Here is a 17478-nt window from a genome sequence, read left to right as displayed (position 1 = left end):
GAATGTTGTAGAGCAGGGGTCACCAAACTTTTTTCACGACAGGCCAATTAACCGAGAGATTGACGAGCACGGGCCGTATAATCATTTTGTTCAATATGCACAATTCAGTAAATACAACAAAAATGAAGACAACAAATATATTTATTTACCAATACACAAAATATGCAAAAATAAAGAATATATAGAAAAATAAAGATAACAGATATATTTATTTATCAGGGAAGGCGACATTAGGAATAAGATAAGCAGAAAAGATTAATGTGATTTATGGAACTGGCATTTAGCTTTTAAAATATCATCAATGTTTGCTTTTGAATTGCTACACCCAACCAAGAGAATTGCCTTTAAATGTTCATCACTCAGCGTTGTTCGACATGTGGACTTTACATATTTCAGTTTTGAAAATGCTTGCTCACAGACATAAGTTGTACCGAACACTGATGCCATACCAGAGGCAAATTTCTTTAATTTTGAAAACTCATTATCAGATAAGCAGCGATAAAATTCTACAAGATTTCCTTCTCTGTGTTTCTCTTTCAATAGGTCATTTGCTTGTAAATCAATGATCTCTAACTGTAGTTTGACTGGCACATCATCAACGTTACAATGAAATGGATTTTGAAATAAAAGAATATCACTCTCAATTCTGTCGAGGTCTGAAAATCTTTCCAAAAAATGCTTTTTTAAGTCATTAATAATTTTCTTTGGAAACTCGAGATTGATATCTTCTCTGATTTCAGCAAGAAATTCTTTGAAACACTGAAAATGAGAGAAATCTCCTCTTTCTAGTTGTGCTTCACGTTAACAAATGGTGGGTGTTCCTGACAAAGCACTCTTTTGTGATGTCACGTGCGGCACCACTCGCTGTTGCTAAAGTATAAGCCCCACTCACAAGCTGTCATTGAAACAGCAGTATTTCGTTGATTCACTATTTATTATATTTCCATATAAATAATTACAATATATTTTAGAAATTTCGATCATTTGTAGCACAATATGGGGCGGGCTGGATCTGGCCCGCGGGATGTAGTTTGGTGACCCCTGTTGTAGAGCATGGCAAAATACCTGGTCTACTTCTACCTTTGGTAGGGAGACCTTTTAAGTTTTTTCTCGAGGTTGTTGATTACAACAAGAAAATGGACTGGTTCAATCCTGGCTTATATGTTATGTTTTTATATACCGGTCATGGCAGTCTTAACTTTAAATTGTTCTCACTAGGATTAAGTAACACTTCTCTCTTTAGTTGTGGTGCTCAAGAAACTGTTGAGCACTTCCTGAGGTTCAGTAAAATGCTAGACTGTTTCTGTTCCTTTGGATTACTCTTACCTGATGTATTGATCAGTCTGCTGGACTCCGAAGCCCAGTATTTATTTATGTATCATCATTGTATATAGTCTTTTTATGTATCATCATTGTACATAGTCTTTTTATGTATCATCATTGTACATAGTTGTTATAAATTGTACACAATGTACAGATTACTTTCAGTGGCAAATAGGGGAAACCCTGGAGCCCGCCAAAAAAATAATAAAATACTTTGAACTATCCTTTTTGCACAATATATTTTGTGTTTTGCTGACAACAGAAGTCATTGACAATAGCTAATTACTGAAGGACCAGCATTTGCTGCCTATCAGGGTGCTGCTTATGTCTGATGCATGAATGCAGGCTCCAGTGTTGACCTGTGCAGCTGGGTGCTTAATGGGTCCCTCATTTTAATTCCTTTGAAGGCATCAATCCTGTTCTTCAAAATATCTCATATTTGCCTATCAGAAATTCTGAAAATGTGCTTAATCTCCTCGCATTCTTTGCAATAAAGAGTATTTTTTGCAATAAAAAAGAGTATTTTTCATAGCCACAGGATTTCGCATCCTCTTTAGTTATATCATGTCCTGCTATAGATAACTCTTCACAAGCATGCAACAAGTAGAGCATTTCACAGAGTTGAAATTTGTAGAACTACCCTATGCTTGTGTTATGCGACAGTAATACTCTGGTGTTCAAAGAAAGTGCATCACCTCGGAATTTCACATTTCTAACCGTTTTTCGTGATGGTGTGTTACATTAATGACTAGCATAACAATAGAAATAGGTGCCTCTGTAGCCAGGTGGGAAGGAGCAGCAGTGCATAGCACACGCTTCTTGATTAGACAGGGGTTCGAGCCAGTCACCACCAAATACGGAGGATGCGGAAAGGTCAGGGAATGACCACCGCATATCCCGCAGCAATATGACCTTAGTTGCTAATGCTCCAAATAACTAACTAACTAACAATAGAAATATAAACAAAAGATATTTATTAATAATTAAGGCAAAGTTAAGTAATATTTGACAGGTGCTCTCAAAATATTCCAAAATGAGCATTTGCAACCTTTATACAACAGTTTTGGTAACCAAGACAATTACGGCTGAAATGTTATCAGAAGCCCTCAATTTGCTTCAATTTATCATTTTAAATGGAAAACAAAATGAAAAGTTCACCAGGTGCAAACTAATATTTAGTTGAACTGCCTCTGGTCCTGAAGATAGCAGCACACCATCGAGGCATTGACAAGATCAATTTCTGAAGATAATCAACTGATAGTTCGTGGTTCCAAACACGAATTATGGCTTCCTGAAATTCACAAAGGGACTTTGGTTTCTTTTTTGGCAACTGCAGATTCCACACAATGCCAACAATTGTCTATAGGATTCAGGTCTGGGCTGATTCCTGGCCAGCTAATAGTTGTAATGAACTGTTCTTCCAACCATTTTTTCACCTGTAACAAATGTAAACACATTACTGTCGAACCTCTAATGCAGAAATGAAGCTAAAGTAACTGTTATGTTGTTGTTATTTGGTTTTTAGGAGCATTAGCAACTAAGGCCATATTGCTCCGGGGATATGCGGTGGTCATTCCCTGCCCTTTCCGCATCCTCCGTATTTCGTGGTCATGGGTTCGAACCCCAGTCTAATCAAGAAGCGTGTGCTAAAGTAACTACAGAAGTGCCTACTTACACTTTTCCCCTGATGACAAGGAGCAGAGTTGTTCTGAAAGATGCAGTTACTTGGCAGGTTGAAATAGTCTCTAATGGTTGGCAGCAATTTGCCTTCCAATATAGCCAGGTATCCATTTGGCATTTACGGAACCTTTTATAAACTGCAGGTGACCTGCTCCGCAATACTAAATACACTCCTATATCATTTGGCTGGTAGGGAATTTCACTGTAGACACTATACAGTCTGGATGGTATTCTTCACCACGTCTACGGCGAATTGTTTATTTCCCATCAGAGCCATGCAGGTTGAATTTCTTCTCATCTGAAAAAATAACTGACTTGCACTGCTCGGGGGTCCATTTGATATGCTCCTTACACCAAATTAATCGGGCCATCTTCTTAGGACGATGGGGTACAAGTCCATTTTTGAAGAGGCGTTTTCTGACTGTCATTGCGCTTGCTACCACTTCTGTATGTTCTTCCCATTCTCTTTTCAGCTCAGACAAAGACGTTTTACGGTTTTTAAGACATAAAAGCTTCAAAACACAGTCCTGTTTTGGCATAGAGACTTGTTTGCATCCGATTCCTTTTTTCCTATCAGCAGAACCAGTATTCTTGAGTTTGGAAAGAAATCTACTCACTGTTGACTGATTACAAGACATTCTATAAGCAATATGATGGGAAGAACATCCTTCCTCATGTAAAGCAACAATATCACTCTTTCTTCATGGCGTCAACTGCACGAACTTGCCATCCTGACACATTAGCAAAGGCACATGATGCAAGAAAGCAAGCTTATATAGAATCAGCCAAAAAAAAAAAAAAAACTTCTAATTTCACCCATCCACTTGCTCCAAATATTTATCTAGTACTGAATCTATTTAAGCTATCAACAACAGATGGAAGTTTGTTCCAGCAATCAACCACCCGCTGGCTAAAAGCAAATTTCCACACATCTGTCCTACAACTGTCTTTCCTCAATTTGAATTTATGCCCTCTCAGGCGATTATTCTGAACAAGAGAAAGAATCCCATCAGCATTGAGCATGCTCAAACCATTCAAGGCTTTATACACCTCAATCAGATCACCTCACAGGTGCCTAGTCTCCAGACACTGTAATTTGCAAAACTTAAGCCTTTCTTCGTAAGAGCAACCTTTTGTTCCATTCACTAATCTTGTTGCTTTTCTGTACTCGTTCCAACAGCTCTACATCCTTCTTAAAATGAGGCCTCCAGACCTGTATATAGTACTCAAGGTGTGGCCTGACCATTGTGTACCAAGTTGTGGCCTGCTAGAAAAATTCCTGTATATCATTGACAAGACACCATGAGCTACTCTTGCAGACCGTCTGCACTGCTCAGAAAGCTTCATATCTGCCTGCACAATTACCCCGGGGTCCTTTTCACTCTCTATCATGGTCAGTGTAGTACCACACAGTCGATACGTTACTCTGAGATTACTGCTTCCCATATGCAGTACTTTACATTTCTCAATGCCTCCTCTCAGCCCTCCTACTCAACTTTTCTAGATCCTGTTGCAGCAGCATACTGTCATTAACAACCCTGCTGACCTTCGTATCATCTGCAAACCTGAATATTAAGCCTGATATACCATCATCAATATCATTAATAAATACAGAAAACAACATTGGACCCAACACTGAACCCTGGAGGACTCCACTAATAACATTTGTCCACGAAGAGCAGTGTCCATTGATTACCACTCTGTCTTCTCCCACTCAACCACCCCTTTATCCATAGCAGCAATTTGCCTCTAATGCCACACTGCTCCAATTTGTGCAGCAGTCTTCCATGTGCAACAGTATCAAAAGCCTTTCTAAGATCCAAATATATGATATCAAAATTATTCTTTGCATCCATTTCCTTTGTGACTACATCATAGTATCCAATTATATTTGTCAGACAAGACTTCCCCTTAACAAACCCATGCTATGTCCGAGCTATAACTGAAGTCTTGTCTTGATGATCCTGCAATGCGTCTTAAAACAGTGTCTCCATTAATTTCCCTGGAACAGAAGTTAAACTACCAGGTCTGTAATTAACTGAAATAGAGAAGGGGAGAGGATAGTAAAACACGCAGTGGCATTCAACCTGGCGATAGTTAACACCTACTTTGAAAAGAAAGAAAGCCAGTTGATAACATACTAGAGTGGGGAAAGGACAAGCCAGATTTACTATATCATGTACCGTAGGAGGCATCTAAAGGAAATGAGGAACAGCAAGGTGATAAACGGAGAAAGTGTGTCTGCACAACATAGATTGCTTGTGGTCGATTGGGAGGTTGCAGTGGACAAAAATAGGAAATATTCAAGACAGAGGGAGAAAAGAATAAAATGGTGCAGATTGAAAGAGGAGGATTTGAGGAAAGAGTTTAGGGAAAAGGTGGTAAAAGGAATAAGGTTACCGGAAGATGTGGAAGAGTGGTGGAAGTTAAATAGTTGTATCATAAGGAAGGTTAGAAAATAGTTGTTGGGAAAAACATCAGGAAAGGGGGTGCTGGAGGGAAAGGAGGCTTGGTGGTGGAATGAGGAATGCAATCGGTGATAAAACAAAAGAAGGAGATGAAGAAAAGATGGGATTTAACAGGTTGCCAGGAAGATAAAGAAGCATATAAATTAGCAAATAAGGAGGCAAAAAGGGCTGTGGCAATAGCAAAGGTGAGGATGAGGCCTATGGGGAGCTGGAAAGGAAAGATGGAGATAGGCAATTGATGAGAATAGCCAAAGTGAGATACAAGGCATTAAAGGACTTCTCATCAACAAAACAGATAAAAGATGAGACGGGAGTGGTCATACAGGACCAGAAGAAGGGTAAGGAAAGGTGGAAAGGCTATTTTAAGAAGTTATTAAATGAGCAAAACCAAGAGCATTATGCGAGGATGGAGAGACGAATGAAAGAGTAGTGGAAGGCATAACCAGGAATGAAGTGGAAAGTGCACTCAGAAAAATGAAGAGAGGGAAAGCAGTAGGTGTTTATCAGATACCAGTAGAGGTATGGAGAAGAAGGGATCGATATCCTATGGGACTTTATGGAAAAACTGTGGCAGCAGGAGAGGGTACCCGATGAGTGGAGGGAAAGTATACTTGTGCCAATCGATAAAGGAAAGGGTGATGTGCAGAAATGTGGGAACTACAGGGGAATAAAGTTAATGTCTCATTCAATGAAGATCTGGGAAATAATTGTGGAAGGAAGGATAAGGCAGGAGATGGAAATAGGAGAGGAACAGTTTTGGTTTCATGCCGGGAAGAGGAACAACAAATGCGGTCTTTGCTTTAAGGCAGGTGATGAAAAGATACAGGAAATGCAAGTAGAGCTGCACATGGTATTCATAGACCTGGAAAAAGCATATGATAGAGTGCCCAGACAAGAGGTATGGAGATGCATGAGGGAGAAGGGTACATCAGAAAAGTATGCAAGGCTTGTGAAGGAAATGTACGAGGGAGTGGTGACTCAGGTTAAGAGAAGTGTAGGTATAACTGAGGGGTTTTCTGTAGAAGTTGGACTGCACCAGGGATTGGCTCTTAGCCCATATCTGTTTGATCTGGTAATGGATGTGTTGGTGGGAGAAGTGAAGAGTAGAGCACCATGAAGTATGCTTGCTGTTTGCGGATGATATCGTACTGTGCAAACCATCCCAAGGAAAGGTAGAGAAGGAATTGGAGGAATGGAGGAAAGCATTCCTCCATTCAATACCAATATATGGTATTGAATTGAGAAGATAACAGTTCTATAAAACTGCAGGAGGAAAAGCTACCATCAGTTTTGAAATTTAAGTATCTGGGATCGAATGTTGAGAGGGATGGAGGATTGAGTGCAGAAATACGGCATAGAATGCAATGTGGATGGTTGAACTGGAGAAAGATGAGTGGGGTGCTGTGTGATAAGAAAGTAAATTGTAGAATGAAGGGAAGAGTGTATAAAACTGTGGTTAGACCCACATTGATGTACGGTGCTGAGACATGGGCGATTACAATAGCCCAGGAGAAGATGGAAGTGGTGGAGATGAGGATGCAAAGATGGGTGTGTGGTGTGACGAGGAAGGACAGGATAAGAAATGACTACATCAGAGGTACGGTTAAGGTGGTGCCTCTGAGTAAAAAAATGCAGGAATCTAGGTTGAGGTGGCTTGGACATGTGGAACGAAGAAGTGAGGAGTATATTGGGCAGAGGTGTGAAAAGTTGGAGGTGATAGGGAAGAGGAAGAGGGGGGGACCTAAGCTGAGATGGAAGGACAAGGTGGCAGAGGATTTAAAAGAAAGAGGATGGAGGAGAGAGGAAGCCCAGGATAGGGAGGAATGGAGGAAAAGCATTAAGGATGGAAATGCTGACCCCATATAAACATGGGAAGAAGGCGAAGATAAAAAAGACAAAGAAGAAGAATTAACTGTCTCCCCCTTTGATCCTCCTTTGTGGATTGGGGTCACATTTGCACATCTCCAGTCCATGGGTACCTCCCCTGAGTCCAAGGAAGCTCTCATAATTATGGCTAAGAGTTTACTTACTTCCTTTGCTGCCTTTAATATAACTGGATAGATTCCATCCACCCCGGGTGCCTTTCTTATGTTTATCTTCAACAATTTCTCCTCCACTTTACTCTCATTTATTACAAGATTATCTAGCTTACTGCCAGAGTTTAATACACCTGTGGCATTCCCCTCCCTGAAAAACTCCTCATGTGTGAATATAGATGCAAAATATTCATTTAGTTTGTTAGCTACCTAAGTAGGATCATCAACAGTTGAACCACTGATATCAAGTGGACCAATCTGATTCATCCCCATACCTTCTAGAGTTTACATAAGTAAAGAACTCTTTGCTGTTTTTCTTTGCATCCTTTGCCAAAGATTTCTCATAATCTGCCTTTACCTGCCTAACCTCCTTTGTGACTTGGAGCAAGAAATGAAATTGACAGAAGCAAGGAATGACTGCAGCTCTTGCAGAGCATGCTTATACAGCTGAAAGTAACAGCTGATGCAATATTACATCATCATCTATGTGCATCAATCTTATCTGATACAATCTGTAAGAAATATTGCCATATACTTACGTTATTCGGATGAGAATTAAAATTTAAGGGGTGATGCACTTTCTTAGAACACCAGTGTACATACTAAAATATAAAATATTAGCAAAAAGTCTTATGAATCATGAATATTCATTTATATTCCTGATGCAAAAGGCTCAATTTTGTGATTCAATATTGAATCAAATTTCAAATTGAACCAAATTAGTGCCTCAATTACAGTGGTAACTGAGTAACTAAAATAATCAGAAAAACAAAATGTTCCAGAAAACAGAATAATATTTAATATAACTATATATTTAAAAATAACAGTACATAAAAGCAATAAAACAAATAAATTAAAATACAATAAAATGATTTAAAAATAAATACAGATTCCAGAGTTTTCCAAAGTAAAGGCTTTCTTCATGATTGCAACATACATTATATATTCTATATACAAAGTGTGGCTATTAAATAACAAGAGTATTACAATACAATAAATATGATGAAATATTTTTTGCCTTACAAGTTATCCCCTTCAAAATAATTGCCTTGGGCTTGCATGCATACACTTACTGTTCCATACATTTCTTTCAAGCACAGAAACATTTCTGGAAGCCCATTTAACACTTTTGGTCGTTTTTTTTCTGGATGGCTTCAGTGTACTGAAAATGGGTTCCCTTGAGTACACTTTTCAGTTTAGGGAAAAGCAAAAAGTCACAAGGAGCTAGGCCTGGCAAGTAGGGTACATATTCGCACATAGAGATTTAGTTTTTTTTGCCAGAAAGTGAGAATAGAGAGCATGCTGTGTGCTGGGGCATTGTCCTGAATTTTGAATTCTAACCAATCCTTTCCACAATTCAAGAACTATGGAAAGAGGGTTAGAATTCAAAAACCATTAAAAAAAAAACAAGAATGTCAAAACCAAAAATGGAAACCATGCTTCTTGTTTTCTTTGATATTAAAGGATATTATGGCTAATTACATCCCATTGTGAAAAAATTCAAAGGAAGAGACTTCAAAATTTTTCATGCTGAATTGTCAGAATTTCAACAAAGTATGTTTGATTGACAGTCTGATTTGGTGCGATGTAATTAGCCATAATTTCTTCAATATCAAAGAAAGCAAGAAGCATGGTTTTCAATTTTGATTTTAACACTCTTGCTTTTTTTGGTCTGGGGGATTGTCTTGTCTTTCACTGCAATGATTGTATTTTAGTTTCTGGATTGTACCAGAAAAGATAACTTTCATCACGAGTAATTACAATATTCAGTCTGGATCGTCTTCAATTTTTTTTGAAACATCTTCACTTGGAGAAGACTTCAAACTTGGAGTCTTTTCATTCTTTGATCTTCATTCAAAATTTCTGGCAACGTCTTGGCATACACTTCTCTCATGCCTAAATTTTTAGTTAAAATTTGTCTAACCATTTCTTTGTCCATTTTGATTTCTAATGCAACCATTCTAATGCTTAAACAACAATCACTTCTAATCAATGTCATTAACCGGTCTACATTTCATCAGTTTTCATGGATACTAGATTGCCTGGTCATTCATCGCCTTCCACCTTCTCTCTTCCTTCCAAAAATCTTTTATGCCATTAAAACCATTTTATGCCATGTATCCTGCAAGCTCTTTACATAAAACCTTCCCATAAATCTGATGTAAAAACCTCATAACTTTCAGTTGGTGTTTCAGTTTTGTTAAAATTTTGAGGTTGATTCACTGTTCAATTCTTTTGTCAGGTTTTTCTGGTAAACTGCAAAAATACAAAGTAATGAAAACCTTTCCCACTGCAAAGTGAATCAGCATGTTATAATGTGACTTGGCAGACAACTAGAGAAAAGTTCAAGGTCAACTGTGCTTTGTTAGTTATTTAATAGCCACATCTCATATGTGTGGCACAGTTGCCACAGAAGTAACACAACTCCTGTAACAATCTCACCATGGCACTAGAAATAAATGGACAGCTGCCAGAAACATCCCACCTAAGAACTACAGATTCGGTGGCAGGATACATTTGCCATCCCTTCTCAATGTTCATGATCCTTTGTGTTGTTGCTATACAAAGACTCTTGAGCCACTTCCAGACATAAAACCTATGTGAGTTATCAAAAATTACCACATCCTCGGGGAACACATGGAACTTGGTTTGCAGAACTTGCAGTACAAGGTATCAAGGTATTCATGAATTTTAAGGCAATCTCCAGGATTTACCCTATGTGCCACAGTAGAATCTGACAAGCAAATCAGCCAAAGCTGGCAGTGTGAATATGTGTAGGTATATAAGTCTGTGCATGTGTTTTGTTTTATGTTGAGTGCCAGCAGCTGGCAACTTCACACCCAAGAGGCAGCAGATACCTGGTCTGCTGCCCCCTGACTTCCATCTCTAGCCATGTGGAGGTGTGCCAGGAACTACTATCAAAAGGCACTTAGTGGGATAGCAAGAAATCTTGCTGTCCCAAGAAATATGAAGTAGGAAAGTGGAACTAGTAGGAGAAGAGGTGGGGAAAGGAAAGAAGAAAAGAAGGGGACAAAGAAAGAGGCATCTCCAGAAAAAGAAGAAAATAAGAGTAATAGAAAACAGCAGTCAGAGTTAGAGAACACTAGTGGAGTAACAATTGCCCATGCCACAAGATTTACGTATGACAAAATCCTGCTCAACCCAAGCAGGAAGACTACCTAAACAATCAACTCCAATACTTGAAGTCAACTGTAAAGACAATAATTACATATTATACACTGGTGTGCAAAACTTAAGGACCAACACTATTTCTAAAGGTTACAACTACAACCACAAAATTAAACGAAATAGCCTGTGGCGATTTGCATAACTGTGGCCATTCAGTAGAAAGCTGGTGCACATGCAAAAATTTGAATCATGATGAGAGTTATGTGCAAGTTACCGAACAGTGAGCACGATTGTTACAGACGTTTAATTGGCTTCATACAGTGCTACACACAACGAAATGGCCAGTAGACAACATCTGGATGACTTTACCTAGGGGCGAATAATTGGGAAGCTCAAGGAAGGGCGAAGTGCGAGGAGTGTGGCTGCAGAGTTTGGTATTGCCCATAGCATCATCTCACATGCATGGTCGGCCTTCAGAACAACAGGTACAGCTGTTCAAAGGACCAGTGGTCGTCCATGAAAAACAATGCCCAATGATGACCGCTATATACTCCTACAAGCCAAGAGGGACCGAAACAAAACAGCAGGATCCACTGCAAACCAGCTGCACAGGATGCAAGATATCGTGGTTTACTGTGGCCAGGCAACTCCACAAAGGTGGACTGTTTGCCCAATGTCTAGTACACTGTGTCCTTTAACACCTGCCCATTGGAGACACTGTTTACAGTGGTGCATCGAACACAAGGACTGGACAGCAGCGCAATGGGGTAAGGTACTCTTTAGTGATGAGAGTAGATTCAGTGTCAGCAGCGAGTCCGGACATCGGCTAATCGATATGGTGGTTGAGGTGTTCTTGTCTGGGGAGGCGTTATCTTGGATGGACATACACAACACCAGATACTGGAAGGCGGTACTGTAACTGGTGAATGCTACTGTACTGAGGTAATCCTTCCCTGTGTGCATCTGTTCCGAGGTGCCATTGGCCCCGAGTTCATGTTTATGGATGATAACGCCACACCCCATCGCACTGCAGCTGTTGATATGCTTTTGGAAAGTGAGCACATTGTTCGTATGGATTGGCCTGCCTGTTCTACTGATCTAAATCCCATCAAACACATATGGGATGCTCTGGAGAGATGCCTCGTGGCACGTCCACATCCACCAGAAAATGTTCACCAGCTGAAGATGGCGCTGACAGAGGAATGGACGATGTTACTGCAAGAACTTATCAACAACATTGTTCTAAGTATGGACAGGTGGTGCAAAGCCTGCATCGACATTAGGGGGTGGCCATATCTCCTACTGAAGATCACCTCTTCCCTTTGTTCCATCTTTGGCAGTGATGCATCTGTATCATGGCAGCCAGTGCTATGTTGCCATTTTTGGATAAAGTCCCTCTGTACCGTTTTGTTTCCATTGTTGTGTCGGTGTTGTTTCCTTCATCATTTCTGTACTTCACGAGGTTCCTTTGGTATGCTTTTCCCATATCTAGGCTACTCCTATGAGAAGCCACAAGTGAAAACCTGACTGGTCTTTAAGTTTTGCACCAGTATACATAACGGCCTGTTAAACAAGGCCACAAACCCAAACAATAGCTATTAGCCAACTCTGCCAACAGCCAGGCCTAAATGGGAAAGATAGCCAAAATGGGATAGCCAAAACTACAAGACATCCCTTTAATAAATTTAAACATTAACAAAAACAAAAAGATACCTTAACCAGGTAAGCTTTACTGAAAGGGGGACAAAATTTTCAACTACTTACATTACCAGCATCAACTCAAAATTAATCAATAAATATTACACAACCCATAAGAACAACTTCACTATTTACATAATTAACAAATAGCACCAAAACTTAGGAGTCAAAACAGCCTGAAAGACAGGAACCATCACTCCACCTGCAACACATCCAGTCAAAGGCAAATATAACAAACAACAGTTCTGTTACCTGAAAACAGTATCTGTATACAAGTTTCAAACACAATTCCTACATTCAATATAAAAGCTTAAGTAAATGATATTAAATTGTTGTTCTATAAATGTACGGAGACCATATACTATTTTGGACTTGTGGACGTGCATGTGTGGACAGCATGATTCACATTAGTTAATGGTAATAATCTTGTCGCAATGCACCTATTTTAAAATATAAGTGAGTGGATATTGTTTTTAACTCGTTACTTCTTGTGAGCATGGTTTACAACCGAAATACCTAGTCATATATTAAGAAGTTCAACCTTAGAATATTTTAATACAGTTTTAATTTAATATAGTTTTAACACAGTTTGACAATTGTCTTCTTTTTCTGGTCTATCAATGCTAATGGGTTTAGTTTGGGGTAAGTTTGTGCATTAGCTATGCTTGGCTCTTCCTTGGTGGCAGCTGGCAGACTATGTGAATTGAAGACAAGTTTAGTTTTTATATATCATATAATTCAACAATCCTTCAATAGGGATATGTTCGTGGTTTTAAAGATTTTAATACTTAAAGATTTTATATAACATTAATCAGATTAGTTTGATGTGAGCGTCGGGTCAAGATTTCCTACAATAAAGGTATGATATCGATCTTATATTTAAACAAAAGTGCAAAGTGTATTAGTTGTCTGATGGCACCAGGGGTTCTCCCCCCCCATCTCCTTGTTGTGTACTCTGTTTGTGTAGCACAGAACTCTGTAAAGGCCAGAGATTTAAAAAGTGTGTGGGGAGTTGGAGGATGTGTAGTTATTTGTTATTTGGTTTTTTTTAGGAGCATTAGCAACTAAGGCCATATTGCTCCGGGATATGCGGTGGTCATTCCCTGACCTTTCCGCATCCTCTGTATTTGGTGGTGACGGGCTCAAACCCCGGTCTAATCAAGAAGCGTGTGCTACGCACTGCTGCTCCTACCCACCTGGCTACGGAGGCGCCTATGGATGTGTAGTGTTGTGTACCGTTGTTTGTCTGACCATTTAGCCGTTGGGATTACCACGGTCCAGGGGAGGCAGGTCAGGTACCCAGTTACCATTTAGCCGTTGGGATTACCACTGTTACCACGGTCCAGGGGAGGCAGGTCAGGTACCCAGTAGATTTTATTTTGTACTCTGGTAGGCCCTGCCACCTAGTTTCCGAAGATTTCAGTGGCAAAGGCCTATGTGGAAGAGAAAAAGAAGGGGGGGGTTAAGACTAGAATATAAAAGGCCAAGAGAGAGAGAGAGCGAGAGAGAGAGGGATTTAAATTTGGATGTTATTAATTGATAAATTGTATGGGGTGTACACTGTGAGTTAGTAAGAGTGGGGGAGGAGACCGAAGGCTGGGGAAAGACAGAGGTATGGGGATGATAGAGAAGGCAACCCCAGAAAGTCAGCAAGACAGGCCCATGACTCACCAGGCAGAAGAAGGGGCGGCAGGGGGAGGAGAGTAAAAGAAAACCAGGCTAGAGTGCTCGGTTTGACTGCCAATATGGCTTGTGGCAGAAAAGCTGCTGGTGTCTCCAATGTCTGGGTTTTGAGTCTTACATTTGGAGTCAGGTCCCGGTTGATCTTGCCTGTAGATTCAGTTGCAGATATCAGCCTGATGGATCTTGGATGAAGGAAGTGAAATTTCAGTTCAACTGAGCTTTGATGAGGTTGATGCTACTGGAGAGGGGTGCCCAGAATCTGTCTCAAGTTATTGGTCTTGGTGGTTTAATAGGCTCCTTAATGTTCTTCATCTGTTGAAGACATCCTGTGCAAAAGTGGTGAAGTATTTATAATTGTCATGGGTATGAATTAGTATGTTCTTGATCCTTCGGCAAATTAGTAATCTTTGTGATCAGAATAGATCTCAAGTCTTCATAGTCAGAACAGTCATACATTATATGGTGCCAAGATTCATCAGTGCCACAGTGGCAGTGTGGATCATCTGTGATGCCCAGAGATGTTAATTTTTCTTGTATTGACCCATGACCTGTAAGGAGGTACGTTATGTACCGGCTAGGGAAAAACCAGCTTGGGGCTTTTGGGAATGCAAATTTTACTTCAGGGATGAATTTCTTTGTAATTGCTCCCTTAGTGAATGTCATCCATCTGTCCTGCCAAGCCTGCTGCAGGTGAGCAAGAAGGTGCCTTTTCTCTGTCTTGTGATTGATTGCTGGGTTGGTGGTGAATCCAATGGTGGTAGTGGAGATTCCTTTGGATAGATGATATAACATGCCACATCTAATTATTTCAAGGTCTAGAGGGAGGACTCCAGCGAGGACTTGGAGAGCAGGAGTGCTCACTGTGCAGCAGGCTCTGGTGATGGTAAATGGTATTGCTCTTTGAATGGTGGCTAATTTCTTCTGATTTGTGACAATAGTTGCCTGGTGATACCAGACCCCTGCAGCATATGATATGCCTAGAATAAAAACCGCTTTGTAAAACAGGGCTAGGGTACATCGGTTTAAACCCCAGTCCCTGCAGGTGACCCTTGCCACCAATGCTGTGTAATTTCTTATCTTCTTTTGGATATACTATAGACGTGGGAGGAAGGACAGTTTTGAGTCTAGGATTACACCAAGGTGCTTAAGCTGGGTGCAATGCTTGATGGTTGTGCCACTGATCTTAATATGTGGTGGTATGGTCGAGCTTAGGTTCCCTTTCAGGAGAATGCTGGAGGTTTTCTCAGCCGAGATTGTCAGGTTGTGCTGGGTAGTCCACTCCTGGAGGAGCCAGAGTGCTCGGTTAGCAGAAATTTCAAGCTGGGCCCTTGAGCTGGCAGCCATTGAAAGGATCAAATCGTCTGAATAGGCTTGGGCCTTAACATGCCTTGGGCATGTTAAGTCCCAAGATATCGATGTACACTTGCATCCAGTAAAACAATGCTCCTATTCACATATATTTATGAGCTGTTGTGTTCTATAGCAGCCTCGACTCCTTTTAAGTACAGCCTATGCCATCCACTTGATTCATGTTCACAAGTGCATGAACTTGTGAACAGGAATAAACTAGCTAGCTTTGCTGCTATTTTTTGAACAACCCTTGTATTATTTTATTAAAATGTATGACCATGGGACAACGTAAGCAAAACCCCTAATATAAATCAGCACCTTATTTCCACAGTAATTGTTGTATAGACTAAAAAGACAAATAAATTATTTTGCATTTATTTCTACTAATAAACTATTATTCACTTTTTTAATTAAAAGCTGTGGCAAATATTCTATTCAACTTCATTCCTGCTAACATAAATACACTAACAGATATTTAAAGGTTACTCTTACCCATACTGTTAGTGGATTTGCACCACATTAAAAGAATACTAGTACTCAATATATTGAAGAGTCCTAGCCACAAAATTCTTCTGCCCTAAAAAAAAGATGTGAAGAATAGATTGTTATTTGCCATTTACTGATGCAGTTAATGAACTACACATAAAGTGAAAACTAACACACAGTAGGGTCTCAAAGTATGCAAACTCAGTGTAAGCAACCCTGCTCATATATGACTGATCTTATGACTCATATTAGTAGTAGTAGTGGCATGTGATGCAAGAAAGCAATATTCATACTAACAGCTGCAGCTTGTCTATTTTATGGCAATTTAATGTGTGAGAGGGGGGATGGAAAGGGGAAGGTTTGATGTCACAGTATGCATAGTATTGGCTTTTTATTCAAATTAAAAAAAATTCTTGCACTTGAACTAGTGATATCTTAGGGATTAACAACAACAAAGATGCATGTATTAGGCCTAAACACGGCCTTTCCTAAAGCAGCACCTTTCTGAGGACAGACTCATTTAAGTGCATTCAGTTTACAAATAAAGTTTATGTACATGCATACATGGTTTATAGGAGTCCATTTAGTTTTACTTTAGTACAAGAGTTTTTCTACAGTGGGGGAACCCAGTCACTAACTTACACAAATCTCACTGACACCAGGAGATTATCCCTCATGTACTTTGAGACCATACAAACTAATATTATTTAACATTAAGAAACCTGAAACTTTTTTATCATAAACAAACAAAAACACAAGACCTCACCAACAAATCTAATCTAATTTCTCAATATCACTCTAGAAGATATATGATATGGTTTTAAAGTAGTGAAAAACATATAAGATACAAAATTAGCATTAGCATTAGTAGAGGCATTTGATGCAAGAAAGCAAGCTTATGCAGCATCAGCCAAAAAAAAAAAAAAAAAAAACCCCACTTCCACTTCACCCCTCTGTTCATTCAAAATACCTGTCCAGCTGAGCCTTAAACTTATTCAGGCTATCAACCTCCACCACAAGGGATGGAAGTCTGTTCCATCAACCAACCACCCGCTGGCTAAAGGCAAATTTCCGCACGTCTATCCTACATCTGTCTTTCCTCAATTTGAATTTATGCCCTCTCAGGTGATTTTTCTGAGCTAAAGGAAGAATCCCATCAGCATTGAGCATGCTTAAACCATTCAAGGCTTTATACACCTCTATCAGATCACCTCGCTGGTGCCTAGTCTCCAAACACTGTAATTTGCAAAACTTAAGCCTTTCTTCGTAAGAGCACCCCTTTGTTCCATTCACTAATCTTGTTGCCCTTCTCTGTACTCGTTCCAGTAGCTCTACATCCTTCTTGAAATGAGGCCTCCAGACCTGTATACAGTACTCTAGGTGTGGCCTGACCATTGCCTTATACAATGGAATAATCACCTCCTTATCCCTGCTGGAAAAATTCCTGCATATCATTGACAATACTCCATGAGCTACTTTTGCCGCCCGTCTGCACTGCTCAGAGAACTTCATATCTGCCTGCACAACCACCCCCAAGTCCCTTTCATTCTCTACCACTGTCAGTGTAGTACCACAGAGTTGATACGTTGCTCTGGGGTTGCTGTTTCCCATGTGTAGTACTTTAC

At 39.8% G+C, this 17478-nt stretch overlaps 1 protein-coding gene across 2 annotated transcripts in view; it reads right to left on the bottom strand.

The window, feature by feature from the left end:
• The window catches only part of LOC150088625 (zinc transporter 6-like), a 222268-nt gene that overhangs the window by 165398 nt on the left and 39392 nt on the right, over positions 1–17478 (bottom strand). For both annotated transcript variants that reach the window (XM_090370825.1, XM_090370826.1), the window contains exon 4: positions 15860–15944. In XM_090370825.1, the coding sequence (XP_090226951.1) occupies positions 15860–15944 (85 nt within the window). The remainder of the gene's footprint in view (positions 1–15859; positions 15945–17478) is intronic.

The sequence above is a fragment of the Mastigoproctus giganteus genome, chromosome 3 (genome assembly GCF_048544385.1).
Source record: "Mastigoproctus giganteus isolate SK-2022 chromosome 3, ASM4854438v1, whole genome shotgun sequence".
NCBI lineage: Eukaryota > Metazoa > Arthropoda > Arachnida > Uropygi > Thelyphonidae > Mastigoproctus > Mastigoproctus giganteus.
Note: the sequence above shows the minus strand (reverse complement) of the source record. Positions and strands in the feature narration are given on the sequence as shown.